General features: G+C 41.3%; 1 protein-coding gene across 5 annotated transcripts in view; it reads right to left on the bottom strand.

Moving 5' to 3' along the window:
* CHD7 (chromodomain helicase DNA binding protein 7) overlaps positions 1–15,808 on the bottom strand; it is a 187,221-nt gene that overhangs the window by 80,868 nt on the left and 90,545 nt on the right. For all 5 annotated transcript variants that reach the window (XM_078072358.1, XM_078072355.1, XM_078072356.1 and 2 more), the window contains one exon: positions 3,711–4,141. In XM_078072358.1, coding sequence (XP_077928484.1) covers positions 3,711–4,099 — 389 coding nt within the window. In that variant the 5' untranslated portion in view covers positions 4,100–4,141. The remainder of the gene's footprint in view (positions 1–3,710; positions 4,142–15,808) is intronic.

The raw sequence follows: 15,808 nt of genomic DNA on the forward strand, positions 1-15,808 counted from the left end.
AGCCTCAGCCACTTTTGGGAATGCAGCAGAATGGCAGGTGGTGAGACGTCCGGACATCCCTAGGCGTACACAATCAGCCCCCTGATGACAGCCACCCTTTCTAAATGTCCTTTAGTACTGAGTGTGTGTGAATGATGCAAAACGAGCCCTCCGCCCACCACAGACGTAACGCAGGGCCGGGCAGGCCACAGGGGCCACTTCCGTCACCGCCCACTCAGGGGGGCAGCGCATTCGTGTGCGGGGCGTCACCAACGACCTGGCATGCGGGGCTGAACAGGAAAGATGTGAGTAGTTCTGCACTAAATTTTTCATTTCACTTCTGTTTATTCCCTTCTATTTCAGCCCTCTGTAGGAAAATTATTTTCTGTATAAACAAATTCATCAAGTTAACTTATTCAAGGATGGAAATAACTGGTATCACATAACATTTTGCAAAACAAAATTGCCACTGCTGTATTCCAGTGCTTAAAAGCAAACTGCTCTGGCAATTCAACGCCAGTGCTAACATAACCCAAACCCCCTATTACCTTCATCACTGCATATTCAATTTACATAATTATTCTGCTATGCTATTCAGAATTTACATGTAGTTGTATGCATTCTACTTATCTGTGCTTCAGGGATGCGATTTCCTTCCTAGATTCAGCAGAACACAAGACCACAACTTGACATACTCAATTCATCTGGCCAGTAGAAACTGTGGCTCAACAAAATAGTGGGTTGGTTTGTTAATTTACTGAAAATCTCTATTCAATTACCATTTTCTTGGACAGCTACTCCCATCTGACCATCAACGACAGGAAAGCTCCCCAGGAACGTCTTCACCACACTCTGTCATGACTCAGCAGGTGGCCTGACAAGCGGTCAAGTCACCAGGGCCAAGAGAGGTACTCCAGACACTCCCAGCACCCCTCGGCGTGGCCCAGGTTTCTGGGCCCCGTTATGTCAGCCCCTGTTCTGCATGCACATCCCCATGCTCACCAGAAATGTTCCATTCAATTACCTGCACACCACCTGGGAATTAGCAACTATCACCTCAAGGAGGCATCCACTGAAACTATTAGTCTAAAGCAACAGAGAAGGGGTAAAGTACCCAACACTCCTCTTGGGAGAAAATAATCACATGCCCTCTCTCCTATCAAAAACATGTGACTCTAATGTAAGGCCACTACTCGGATTCAGCAATGCCAAGAATTTACTCTGCACAGACAACGCAAACTTGAGGATGAGCAGCTGAGAGCATGCACTGGAATTTTCTCTCGTGGGTAAAGACAGGGCCCCTCTCTGGACCATGGCAGCACGGGTGCCCAGAATTGACTGGATCTGATGCCCCAAGTTCCCAACACTTGTTTACAGTTGTTGGGAAAATTTCAACAAGTTTCACTGTTAAATACAGCATTTTAATATCTGCCCTAAAGCATCCCACAAGAGATAAGGGTAAGCTAAAAGTATGTTTTTAAAGACAGGACTAGGTCAATGCAGACTCAGAACCTGAAGGTAATATACTTGGAAATTTGTGACAACACCAAGACACAGTTAGTCTTTTTTTTTTTTTAATTTATCTGAGAGAGAGAATGGGAGACAGAGCATGAGAGGGGGAGGATCAGAGGGAGAAGCAGACTCCCCGCTGAGCAGGGAGTCCGATGCGGGACTCGATCCCGGGACTCCAGGATCATGACCTGAGCCGAAGGCAGTTGCTTAACCAACTGAGCCACCCAGGCGCCCCAGTCTTTTCTTTTTTTAACCAATGTTTATCATTAGGTGCTAGATTCAAAAAATTAAAGATACAGGGGCGCCTGGGTGGCTCAGTCGTTAAGCGTCTGCCTTCAGCTTAGGTCATGATCCCAGGGTCCTGGGATCGAGCCCCGCATCGGGCTCCCTGATCGGCAGGGAGCCTGCTTCTCCCTCTCCCACTCTCCCCGCTTGTGTTCCTTCTCTCACTGTGTCTCTCTCTGTCAAATAAATAAATAAAAATCTTTAAAAAAAAAAAAATTAAAGATACAAAGTAACGACAGACCTTGAGGCTAAAGCTAGTGTTGGTGATATATTTTCTGAGTTCTAGGAAGCTTCTTTAGAACACAGGCTCTTACATTTCAAGTTTTAAAATCATAATAATACACTCTTTTAAAATTTTGCTGCAATTTCTCCTTGGGAAAAATAAGCACATGTTTCCTCCTATCAAAAGCACAACACTTAGCTTTTAGGCAATTATATTTCTTAAAAAACCCTGATAAGTCATACTGAAATTCTAACAATATCCTCCTTGCTCACCACATCCTAACACTTAACACAGTACCTACAAAGAATAAGTACTTAATATTTCTTAAGTAAATGAAAACAAAATTTATAATGGGTTGTGGGTTTAGAAGAGTGTTCATATGGGAAAAAAAATAATGGTTTTCAATTAAGAAACCACATACTGAGGCATCAAAGAAGGTTCCTAAGTAAATGCCAATATTAAGTTACCTGTAAGATTGAATTATTGAATAGAATTCCGTTATCTCAGCACCATAAAAAATACCGACGACAAAAATGTTTAAATGACTATGATACAAAGTCTCAAAACACTACAGAATAACGTATTTGGGCTTGTATAGATATTTTTAGCAGAAGTGGAAAATCCCACTTTGCTCTTTTCCTTTGCTGGGACATCTCTGTAGTCACAGAAATCATCTCGGCTCTGCATCCGTGCATGCACACACAGGAAAACCTACCAGTCAAAGGTTTACAGGCCAGCGAGCTCAGAAAGTTCTCATCAAGCATGTCCGTCGCAGACCTGAGGGTGCATGTGTGCACACATGTGTGTATACATATGCACGTGGGGGTCAGAGGGGGGAGTGTGTTTTCTAATGAAGTTTGCAAACAGGTTCAGATAACCAAGTCTGACCATATTTCCATCTGGAAACTATATTTTCTAACATGAGCCATATTCTGAAAAATAGATTCAGATGTTTGGAATTGGTTCAGAACGGTTGTAAGAAATGTTCAGTACAAATGAAAAAAATTAGTCTTCAATGTCTTCTCTCAGCTTTTCTCACTGAGTAAATATGCCTTCTGGGGGGTCAGAGTTGGTAGGGGAAGTACAGAGGGAAGTATGGAGTAGAGGAGGGTATTTCCTAGAAGCTAAAGCGCATGTTATTCTTGCATGCATATCTAATGGATAACTGCTATTTGATTTCTCCCACGTTGCCCACTAGCATTTCAACCCTGCCCCTGGAAGGCTTACTCCGCCAAGTGGAGAGAATTAATGCTCCTGTTTCAACTTCTGGGAAACAGGGCTGAAACGCTTAGTGAAATATAGTGACCTATCTTGCTTCTGTAATCCTTCTTTCCCTGTTTTGCATTGTCATTGAAAATGAGGTTGCTGGTCTAGGCTTACAAATAATTAAGCTGGTAATTTGGTTCTATTTGGTCAATGATGAACTTTCACAAAAATACAAGCAAATGATTTTAAAATAACAAAGAATTTTTACCCAGTGAAGTCTAAAATGTACCATCCAAATAAACGGTTCATGGTAATTGAGTCCTAAACTTCAGAATGTATAAAACTCTTAACTTTTTAGTTTGGGTATCAGAGAAAGGAACCCGATGGCAAAAATCAAAGTGTTGCCCCTCCCCCATCCCGGGGCTCCACCCCTTCTCAAGGGCCCTCACTGCCCTGCTCATTTCTATACTGTGTTTGCTGGTGGTTGTTTCTGCCCACAGCCTACCTTGACTTTTTGCTGGATTTGGGTTTTGGCGTGGCAGTTTTTGCTTTCTTTTCCTTTGGCTCTTTGGGAATCTTAGGGGCTTTCGGGGTCTTGGGTTCCTTGGGCTCTTTTTTCTCCTTGGGTTCTTTCGGTTCCTTCGGATCTTTTTTTACCTTCGGCCTTTTCTTTTTCTTTTTCTCTTCTTGGGACCCATCTAGTGAGTTCCTATTTAGTTCTTGGTTATCAACCCCACCAGGGAAGTCATCTTTACCAAAACTTTTACTGGGATCCTCTGCAACAATGTGGTTGTTTTTCTTCTTCTTCTTCTTCTGCTGTGGCTGCTGATCTCCGGACGGCAGGTACTCATCACTCTTCACTAGCTGGGCGTTCGGCCCGCTAACCTGAGTCATATCCGGCCCTGGCTTCTCTAGAAAGGGCTCCGATGGAGAATGCTAAGAGACACAAATGGGAATTGAAATTAGTTTATCATTCTTTGTATTGAAGAAAGGAACTGAAAGCTAGTAGCTGATGCTTCTGAAACTTTACATTCAAAGTAGCAAATATTTTACCAACTATACAGTTGTAAAAATCTATCATTTTCTCTCATCCAAAAAACAAGACAGCTTTTACATAAACAGTAAAAAAAAAGGGGGGGGGTAACTTAGCAATACAGTAAAAATTTCAGTTCAGGAAGAAAAATAATTCTCATTCAGCTGAAGACACTGTCCAACTCCGTAGCAGCCCCTACATGTGTGGGACTTGGTGAATGACAAAACAGCGGCAGAAGCTAAACCCAAAGAACAAATTTAAATGGAATTCTTTTCCCCATGCAGGAATGAGAACTCAAATTAAAGATATATAATTAAGCCACTTTTAACAAGAACAAGTGTACTGAGTACTGCACAATTCAGGTACTGTGAAATCTTGAAATCCAAGTATCATGCACAAATCTTACACAGTGCAGGCCATTTCTGATTTAAATGACATGAAAATGCCACATGAAAAGCACATATCCAAACTTAGTGACTTCGGATTCATTAAATTTCTTTTACTAATATGAAATGCAGAGAGTGTTTGTGTTAAGTTACTAAAGTTTTACATTTTCACATTTCACTGAGGAACAGAAAATCCAAATAGTTGAGCTGGTAAGCCCTGCAGGAGATTTTTGACATTCACAAGGAGTGCATCCAGAGATGGGCTCAATACAGTAGAGAATACCAACAATTAGGATGGGATGCTGACTGGTCAGCCGAGATCAGAGTCCGCTGCAAACCAGGACAGGGGTAGAGTATCATCTCCACTATAAATCATGACATTGAATGAACCTCTTTGTATTTCAATGAAATACTTTAAAATGTTGTATCTGCAAATGTCACTCGGGGTTGAGTTTGTTGTTTTTTTTTTTCTTCTTTGCCTTTTTCATCTGCTACTCCAGACACTTAACAGTAAAGTCTAACAGAAACAGCAACAAGAATGGCTGCTAGTGTTTACCCAACAATCTTACTATGTGCCAGGCACGTACTAAGCACCTTACACCCCTGACACTGTTCAATCTCCACACCAGCCCTAATTAGGAGCTGGGTATGGACGCTGACATTCGAGGATGCAGTACTGTGCGCAAGGAGTTACAGGCCCACCCTCCTGACCACACCACCTCCAAAATGGGGAGGGGAGGCAGGAGAGCCCAGGTCCAGGTCTGCAGAGGACTCGAGAGTAACCCAGAAGCTATGGCTTACCATCAGCAAGGTACCATAAATTAGATTCCAGTACAACTAACTAAGCATCTATTCCATGCCATGTACTGAGCTGGGTGCTTTCAGGAGTTAGCTCACCTGACTCTCACAACAAAACTGTGGTGATCTGCCCCCATCTTTCAGAAAGGAAGTAAAGACTGAGAATGTTATATGATCACCTAAGGTCACATAGCAGGAGATGGAGCTCTGATCTGAATCTAAGTTTTCTAAACCAGTGTTCTGCTGACTCTGTGCTTCTCCTGAAATCTTACATATGGGCATCCTTCTGGGAAATGCTCCATGGGTTTCATTTGATTTCCAAAGTGTTCAGTGACCCCCCCCCACAAAAAAAATTTTAAGACGTCACTGCCTGAAAAGAAAGTGGTCATACTCTCCCCCACTAAACCTTACTATGGTCACTAAAGAAACCCACATTCAATTCTCCACCTGCACTGGTGCAAGAGACAGAGCCCAGAATTAGGAGGTAAGAGACACAAATTCTAGTCTGGGTCCTGTCGTTAGCTATATTATCAGTGAAAAATCATTTCACTCATCCACGGTTCATTTTCTTCATCTGCAAAATGAAGGGTCTGGGTTAGATGATTTCCAAGTCTCTTTCAAAATCCAATGGTATTAGAAAATCTTAAAATACATTATTTTCCTTTCCTAGTCATAGCTGAAAGAGGATGAACCTGAAAAAGATTAAAGGTATACAGAAAGAGAAAGAAACAAGAGCAGAAGTCTAAGGAAGAGCACACAGATTGGAGTCCACACAAGGTTTCCACACAGGAATAGCACAGCAAGCCAAACACTGAAAAAAGTTACTGCACTTCTCTCTCACACACACGCTCAATAAACATCAACCGAGGTGCTGTCCACATTACCATTACCTGAGAATTAACAGCGTCTGATTTAACTGTGTGATTAAAATTCAGCTGCTGAAGTCAAGTTGTTACATATTATTACATTTGTTACATATTATAGTTGTTACATATTATTCCGAATGTAAATAAAAAGGAAAAAGCCGTTATTTTTTTTTTTTTTTTTAAGAGACTTAGAGATCAAACTTATTTGGGACAAACTATTTTTCAGGAAATGGAAGAAAAAGTATTTCCTGGAAAGGGAAGGAAAGAGAAAAGTCTACCAGTAAACAAAGCTTAAAGCTCAGAATGGTGAATTAATCCCAGGTACGCGTACCTTGCTTTAATCTGTATGTTAACCCCAGTAACAAAGTGCCAGCTTCTCATGAGAAATACCTGGTACACATTTATGAACTAGAAAAAGCACAGAAGATCTAATACAAAAAGACTGAAAATTTATCTACACATTTTAGCATACAAATGATTTTAGATGCTCCTTTCAGTAATAAATAAAGCCATAAATTAGTATCCCTTAAAATTTTTAATCTTCCACAAGAAGGAAAAAACATAAAGATTAAACACAAAAAAGATATTAATCCTGTTTGATATGCAGCAGAATTATGTTTGGGTACTATATGAAATAGGGTGAAAAAGGTGCTCAGAAATATTATAGTGTTTACCAGACCCACATCTCCTTAAATCTTTTAGAGAAAAGCTGTTTTTGTAAACATTTAACAAAGAACAGATGGCCTGCCTTAATCACGTGGGGGAAAAAACCTGGAGCTCACAGTAATACCCTGACAAAGTCTCCCAGGCCCAGCCGAGCCCCGCCCCCCCCCACGCATGGTACAGTCTTTTCTAATGCTATTTAATTTTACAGTGGACATTTCCCCATCAATTCCCACTGCCTGACAGGTAATCAATGCCATTAACATCTGATATTACCATATAGGGCATTGCTAAAACCTCTCATTTATTACAGCAAACGTGGAGAATGTTAGATACCAAAGGTATTTTTAAATACACACTATAGGACCTTCCACTTGACACATTTTCTATCATAATTCCATGTGCCTGTTGATATATTATGGAATATGTAAGGACGCTGCCATGGACTTCTGGAACTAAAACAGGATGACTGATATTTAAACTGTAAATAAAAATGATTCAAGGTGTGTATGTGTGTCTTGTCAAAAAAATTACCACAAACTAAAGATAGTAACTTTTATCCTTAACTCCATTGTTCAAAATGTATAAACTAGACAAACACATAGATAGGATGCAAAGTTAACCAAAGGACTGCGGAGATGAAGAAGTGAAGGCAATCCTTCTCTTACCTTTAAGCAAATGAAACCCAAAATGCTCAGGAGCATTTGCAAGAAAAGGGAAAAGTGCCTAAGAAGAAACTTTTCATTTACCTCAGGTATGCTTTTCATCCAACATTCATCAGCTTTGTCTGGCCTAAGAGCTATCTTATTTACTCATGTTTTGCCTTAATACATTCTTAAAGCCTCAACCCGTGAGCAACGTCAAGTAACAGGAGTGAGCCACATGATATTAACACTGCGCAATGTTTCCAACACATATAATCTCTGCAAACTAACATTCTACCGTAGGACACCTACGGACAAACATTTTATTAACTGAGTGATACAAACAAATCTAAAATCAAAATGCTACTCTATAATAAAGAGAAGGTACTACCAACTGGGCAAGAGTCACACGGCACTTCTGGGAGGCACATCCCTTCTCTGCACACTAAGCTAAAGGGAGGTACTTGTGCTCTCAGAGAAACTGAGATTCTGGGGGAGAAGCGGCAGGCCATGGAAGGCTGAAGGAACAACAAATACAAGCCTGAAACACACTAAACTATGATTTCAATGATTTGTAAGAATACAAATATTAAGTGCTCACTTAAGATTGCAAACTACTGGGGCACCTGGGTGGCTCAGTTGTTAAGCGTCTGCCTTTGGCTCAGGTCATGGTCCCAGGGTCCTGGGATCGAGCCCCACATTGGGCTCCCTGCTCTGCAGGAAGCCTGCTTCTCCCTCCCCCACTCCCCCTGCTTGTGTTCCCTCTCTCGCTGTCTCTCTCTGTCAAATAAATAAATAAAATCTTAAAAAAAAAAAAAAAAGATTGCAAACTACTATTTGCTTTTGTTTTGTTTTGTTTTTAGTGGCTTTGGAAATGCATCTCATATTGATGCTCTTCACTTTTATTTTTCCAGTATTCCCCAGGTTCTTGGTCCTTTGACATTCTTTTAAAAAGGAATTCCAGGGGCGCCTGGGTGGTTCAGTCGGTTAAGCGGCTGTCTTCGGCTTGGGTCATAATCCCAGGGTCCTGGGATCAAGTCCCGCATCGGGCTCCCTGCTCAATGGGGAATCTGCTTCTCCCTCTCCCTCTGCCTGCTGCTCTGCCTACTTGTGCTCTCTCTCTCTCTGGCAAATAAATAAAAGAAAGAAAGAAAGAAAAGAAAGAATTCCAGTATGAAAACTGAAGCTCAATCTTCAGCCAAAAGAGCATAAAAGCGTTCAAAAGTGCATTTAGCAAAGGCTCTGTAAGTCCTCTTGGGACTCTAACACCCTTTTCTTGTCAGTGACACTGATAAAAAGAAGATGCACTCAATATTTTGGTGCCCAATTCATTTATTCATTCAACAAGTATTTGGGGATATAACAGTAAACAAGCCAGCCACAGTACCTGAGCACCTGACCTAGGCTGACACTAAGGAGGCTTCCTGAAAACAGTCAGCCCAGTGCTGGCCAGAGGTCACTTTCCTCCATGGACTTGAACAATGACTCATGCCTGAGATCAGGTGACTGAAAGCATAAAACTGTATGATAAGCAAGCTTGTGAAGCCCTGTTTATGGAGGAGCAGATAGTTTCAATGGTCAAGTGATATACTTCTTAACTATTACTATTTGATATAAAATAAGTATGGGGGTGCCTGAGTGGCTCAGGTGAGTAAGTATCTGCCTTCGGCTCAGGTCATGATCCCAGGGTCCTGGGATCGAGTCCTGAATCGGGCTCCTTGCTCAGTGGGGAGTCTGCTTCTCCCTCTCCCTCCGCTGCTCTCTCTCTACCGCTCTCACTCTCTCCCAAGTAAATAAGTAAAATCTTAAAAAAAAAAAAAAGTATAAAAATATTCCTCAGAAGACAATCAAAGGTTGGGCTATTTTCTGCTTGGCTAAATTTGGTATTAGAGTCAGGGCTTCAAGTTCAAGCCTTTAAATGCCAGTTAGTTTTACTCAGCTCATTCTTAATTTCCAGGAACAATGATTTATTGAATGAGTACATTTATGAACAAAAACACCCAAATGAATAATTATCAAGCTTGTTAGTCATATGAATCGAGAAGGCAAAATGTGTAAAACAACATTTTTTAAGTTTTGGATATTAAGAAGTGTTACACGAAAAGACTCAGTTCCCATGAGTTTAGAGAATTCTGTACTAACCAGATAAGTAGTTTTCTTCACTACAAAACTCCAAGACCTTACCACATTCTGAGTGGGGGATAATGCAGTGTCCTAAAGGTATTTAATGACTCCATCCCTTTTTTCTAAGAATATCTTGAATAAAAATGTTCTTCAAGACATACTTTGGATTATACAAATATAGCTAAAGTGGGGCAAATTCATTTGCTTCTCTGGGGTGGGGAAAGTATGTGTGTGCATGTGTCTGTCTGTGTGTCTCCAAGAGTGCTTATCAAATGTTTTGTAATATAGCATGTGACTCTACGAACAAACCTAATTTTATATAAAATGTGCTCCAATGGCTCACTGAATTGGCAGTTTCATTTATGCTCAATTCAAGTCACTGGTAGGAATAAAATAGGAATATTGGTATAATCATATAAGGATGACTTGTATAATTTTTGTTATATACAGTCAAGATAATTACCAAGTTAAAGATAATGAATGTTGAAATATCATAATGCAATAAGTTATCTTTATGAGTGCCTCAGAACCATTAAATTTTAGAACTGATAATTTTAATTACTGCTGAAATATCTCATTTAAAAATCATCTGAAGGCATTTCTGAAACTTTGGTTTTCTGCTTGTGTTTTTAATCTGTCCTTAGAATAGATGTGCCATACAAACAAAATCTTAAATACCTACAAATTAACATGAACCACTTTAATGGCATCTAAATTATAAACACATTTTGAATTTAAGTAGAGCCCAAAATGATGAAAATAATGAGCCAAGCAATCATGTTACATTTAATATTAAATAGTTTACATTGGATACTGAATACTGCCCATCTTCTATGTATGAGTAAAACTGTACCACAGGAACGGTCAACAGCATTTCTAATGTGTAAAGCACTCTGCTGTGGTGTTTCTCCAGTCACTTTAGCTAGAATAACAGCAGTGAAACTCCACCAATGCTAAACCCTTTCCAGGTGTCTGAGAGACCCCGAGGGCAGGAGACTCCCTCCCAGTGGAGGACAGGGCATCTGTCCACCGTACCTCACTCCCGACCACCCCCTCGCTGCCCTTCTGGCCATCTCCCCTTCGCCATCTCAGTTCTGAGCAGGCTGTCACACTGGGCGGGGAGTGACCTGCAGAGGCAGGAGGTGGCCGCAGGGAGATACAGGTATGCGGGGCAGAACCCGCGCCGGGGACCTGCGAGGCTGCCTGCAGCCGGCCCCACTCAGGGTGACGGGGAGGAGCGTTGGGGAACAGCCCTGGAGCTGGGGGAGAGACAATAGCAAGACTGACAGGAAGTCCTGAAGCCATCCCAGGACACGTACTCAATGAGGTTTGTAAACCATGTACTGTGCAGTTACACGTGCATTTCACGACCCTCTCCTTCAGTGCCTGTAGTAACCACATGAGGCTGCCAAGGTGGGTGATACTCTTGCTCTTTTATAAATGAGGAAACTGAGGCTTTAGTGACACAGCTAGAAAAGGGCCAACCTGGGACCATAATCCCGATGTGGCGGCTAAAGCCAGTGGCAGGGGATCAGGCTCACCCAGGGGGTGAGGAGGGCTTCTCCAAGCCTGGGAAGCTGCTTGCTGTCTTTCTCCAAAACCAGAAGGGCCTTAGTTTTAAGACCCAAACCCGAATCTACAGGTTAAAATGGCTTTTGATTTACTATAAATTTGGGACTTCTGCCTTCAAAGGATTGGAGGAGAACTCTAGTTTAACCCCAAACTAAAGCTGTGGAGAATCACTAACTTTTCTTCCAAAGATAAAAATGTGGATAAGAACTGGCATTTAGATTGCTGCTCACAAACATTATCCTGTTTGAATATCAGATTCAGATTCACCCCATTTGACAGAAGCTGAATTCAATTCAATCAATCTGCTCTGTCCCAGGGAGTGAATGGAGTCTTCCAGAACCGGAAGAAAATAAGCCTACTTTCTGCCCTGCCCTGAAAACTCTCCCAAAACCACTTAAAAAGAACAGCTTATACGACTTTTAAAAATCCAATCTACTATATTTCAAGGAACCTAACATAGTCAGTTCTTTTCCCCAGTCTGGTAACACATCATTCTACTTCTTAGGGAAAGCACCAGATGAAGTAGTAGGTTTGCATCTAAGGACCATGTATTTGAAATAACGTGTTTATACAGACGCACGCACACACACACACCCCTAGGGCATAGAGTTGAACTGATGTAAACTGAACATACTTTTGATGTACCTCCACTACTCCATAAATGCTTGGAAAAATTAGCCTAATTGTTTATACAAGACTTGAATTATGTTTTTACATGTGTTAGCTTTCCAAAAAGTATATATAGTAATCAGACTGCATTCCTGATCATGAGACTCTCCTATCCCTGAAGTATCCCTGATAGAAGAGAAAGGGAGAGGGGCCCATAGAACCTATTTCTACTCTGGGCAGGGGAGAAACAGACACAACCACAAATTTAGCACAATCCAAAGCCTAGTACAGTAATGGTGAATAATTTCATAAGTCTCCTGGGCCACAGGCACAAGCAGTCCTGCCCACCCGTAAAGACTACATCCATTCTCCCCCAGCAGAAACCCCCAGGAAAAAGCAGGGCATCATGGTGCATCTGACTTACAACAAGCAAACGTGAGAAGAGTCTGAGACACAATCATACTTTCAGCCTCTTAGTCTGGATTTCTTAGTTCTTTATAGCGGTAAATCATCAAGTGTTATCTTTTACCAGACATTACTCTCCAGAAGTATAAGTAGAAAAGATAACAAATACGCTCAGGGGCCTTAACAAGTCCATTTTATTGTCTCTCCCTTCCCTCTTTTTTCTTTCTCTTCTTCACCTCCCTGCACCGTGTTTTCCCTTAGTAGGCTCAACTCAATTAAATATCAATGAATGAGAATCTTCGAAACAAATTCCCAGTTCACAGATGTTTATCTTACTTATTTCAAGTTAGCTCTTGGGTCCCTACTGTCCTCAAAGAGGTGTCTGGGGGCTGGAATTTGGCAGCAGACCTCCAGACCTGAAGCGACCCAACTTACCAGAGATCGAACTCAGCAACACACAAAACAGTGCTTCCACAGTGGTCAACTGATCTGCAGAGATAAATCCTATTCAAAGACACTTAAGGATGAAGACCAAACTTACATACTAAAAATAGTTAAGTTTACTTCAATAATTTTTTACTGTACACTTACACTGCATTTTGCTATCACTGGTATACCCAACAGCAAAACTGGAAAGGTGAAATGTATGCAATTTGGCTCTGGAAAAGCAACTGATACCAAGTTTGCATTTAGGTTTCTACTACTCTATAAATGTTAATATTAAATGTAACTTACTATGTTATTCCTATGAATTTAAAAAAGTCAAACTTCAGTAGACTGAAAGGAAGGTGTGTCTCTAACACTGGCCAATCCCAAGGGTTTGTGTAGAAATGGGAATAGAACAATCTTTGAGGGGGAAAAAAAAAATCAATTTATAAGGAGCTCAGTGATAAAGCTAATTTACACACTCCAGGCAGGCAAGATCTCCAGAACTCAGAGACTGTGAGTCTAGCAAATTTAGTTGGCAATAAATGCTTAATGATGAACTACTTTGGTCCTATAAAAATTCCTTCACTTCTTATAGGAGACAGAATCCTAAGATGGCCGTAGGATCTCCACCTCAACTGTAGAGGGGACCTGTGTCTTCCACACAACAGAACACAGCAAAGGTCACAGGACTCTGCAGGTGTGATTAAGGTCCCAAATCAGCTGGTTTTAAGTTACTCAAAGGGTAGATTTTCCTGGATAAGCCTCGCTCAATGAGGGGAGGTTTGTAAAGAGGATGTGGGCTCTCTGAGGGTTAGAGACTCTCTGTTGCTGGTACTGAGGAAGCAAGTGACCAGAGAGAGGAGACCACAGTGGGGAACCCACCACGCTAAGAAACTGCAGGCAGCCTCTAGGAGTGGCGGGCAGCCCCAAGTGACAGGCAGCAAGAACCGAAGCCCCTCATCATACAGCCACAGGAAACGAATTCCGTCAGCAACCAGAATGGACTCGGAAATGGATTCTTCCCCAGTCAAGACTCCAGATGAGAAAGCAGTCCCTGCACCTGACTATAGCCTTGCGGAGACCCTGAACAGAGGACCCAGCCAGGCTGTGCTCAAACCCTGACTCACAGAAACTAGGAGCTAAGAAAAGGGGTACCGTCTTATCCATGAAATTTGTGGTAATTTGTTGCGCAGCAATAAACAACAGATGATCCCTTTTCTCATACCAGACACTGATCCTTCCACGTAATGACAAACAGCACCTCTGTGACGCTGCCGCCACCGCTAAGACTGAGAACTTCCGTGCCAAGCACTGTTCCGGACTCACAACCAACCACCTGAGGAAATTACCCCCATTTTATACATGGGGAAACTAAGGTACACAAAGAGATCAATAAACTTACCAAAAAGCTGGTTCCAGAGGAGTCCGGGTTGAACCCAGGCAACCTCTCTGCAGAGCCCACATCTGACCCATCATGCCTGCCGCCTCATCCCTGTCACTCCCGCCCTCCTGCTAGAGTCTCTCCAGGAAGCAGGAAGACGGGATGGCAGGAGAGCTGGCGGTTAAGGTGACAGGGGTGGCACCGGCTCCGGCAGGAAGAGCCCAGATGACACAGAGAAGGTGGCGAGCCCGACACTGTTCCACAGTTAACCGCCACGCAGATCATCACAAGGAAAGGATTTTTATAAGGAAATCACTCCGTTTTCAAGTAAAAAATATAAGAAACTGCACTATAAACAATATTAAAGGTTCCTGGTATTTTAAAAGAAACTTTATTGCACATTAGAAACAGTCTGTTTAACACTTAAAGGGGATGGTGTCCCCATGACTCCTTCCAGCTGGAATTACACATGAAACAGAAGATACCAAAGCAATTAAGTATTTTATAAACACTGCTGAGGGGTCAAAAAGAGGGAGGTTCATTCACTGACTAATAACGCAGTAATAAACAAACAGCAATGTTACGCAACTGAGAAAATTATTATAATTGAATCTACACAGCTGGGCAAGAATAGAAGCCTGGTTATGTATATTAGCTCACAAATGCTTTGTGGGGGTAGGTTTTAGTTTTAGAACTGTTTCAGATTTGAGTCCCTTTTATAAAGTCAGATTTTTTTTTCTTATCTGAATATAATTCCACAATTACGACTACAGAACAGAAAATAACTTAATGAACTGTCCCACCAATTTTTGCTCTTCTGTTTATCTACAGAGAAATAAGCATGTTCACAGTGATTGGGAACTTAAACTTTCTTGAGATGTACTCATTTTAGATGAATACATTTTACCTTGTTTGTGCACAGCAATATGAATAATGAATGACTGTGACTCCCTAGCATACTGGAGGGAAAAGCCTAGAACAAAGTAGCTTTTCACAGTTTAACATTTAGCTCCTACTGTGTTCTTGGAGTTTCCTTCACACCTTGATATTTTCCCCTTTGCAGAAGATGGGCAGAGAAATACTGCCAATTACCATAGTTAAGTTTACAAAGATGTGTCACAAGAGAGTGACTCCTATATTTCCCTTGAATTGTTAAAGTCAGCATTTGAGTTAGAGAAAACATTATTATTCTCTTGGATTCAAGACTAAGCTTGGTAAAAGTCCACCATCTTTCCATCAGTTAAATGTAGTTAAAATGCAAGCCAAAACAAAGCTAAGTTTCTTTTGGGAAAATATTCTAGCTAGATATTATCCTTATTACTACATGGCATTTTTTTAATTAAATGACTAAATCTGAACAAATCAGTGATCTATGTCAAGTTCCCGTCTGCATAAAAATCTAACTAACTTCAAACACAAATGGATGATTAGCTAACCATCGGGGCAGAGGTACAAATGTATCTTCAACAGGCACACATTTTACATCAATGATATCTATTTTTATGAGATAAAAGTACTAAAGCTTTAATGGTGGCAATTAAAACAGCCAAGAGTTTGAGTAGCTCGATGGCTGAGTCACAGACCTTTTACCTATAATGGGATCCATTATATCCCTGAACTCAGTTTGAGGGAGTAAAAGAGGAACAGATTTTTAAATATGGTTATAAAACAGCAGTACCCTCTGAACTAAGCT

Source organism: Halichoerus grypus, chromosome 5 (assembly GCF_964656455.1).
Source record: "Halichoerus grypus chromosome 5, mHalGry1.hap1.1, whole genome shotgun sequence".
Classification (NCBI taxonomy): domain Eukaryota; kingdom Metazoa; phylum Chordata; class Mammalia; order Carnivora; family Phocidae; genus Halichoerus; species Halichoerus grypus.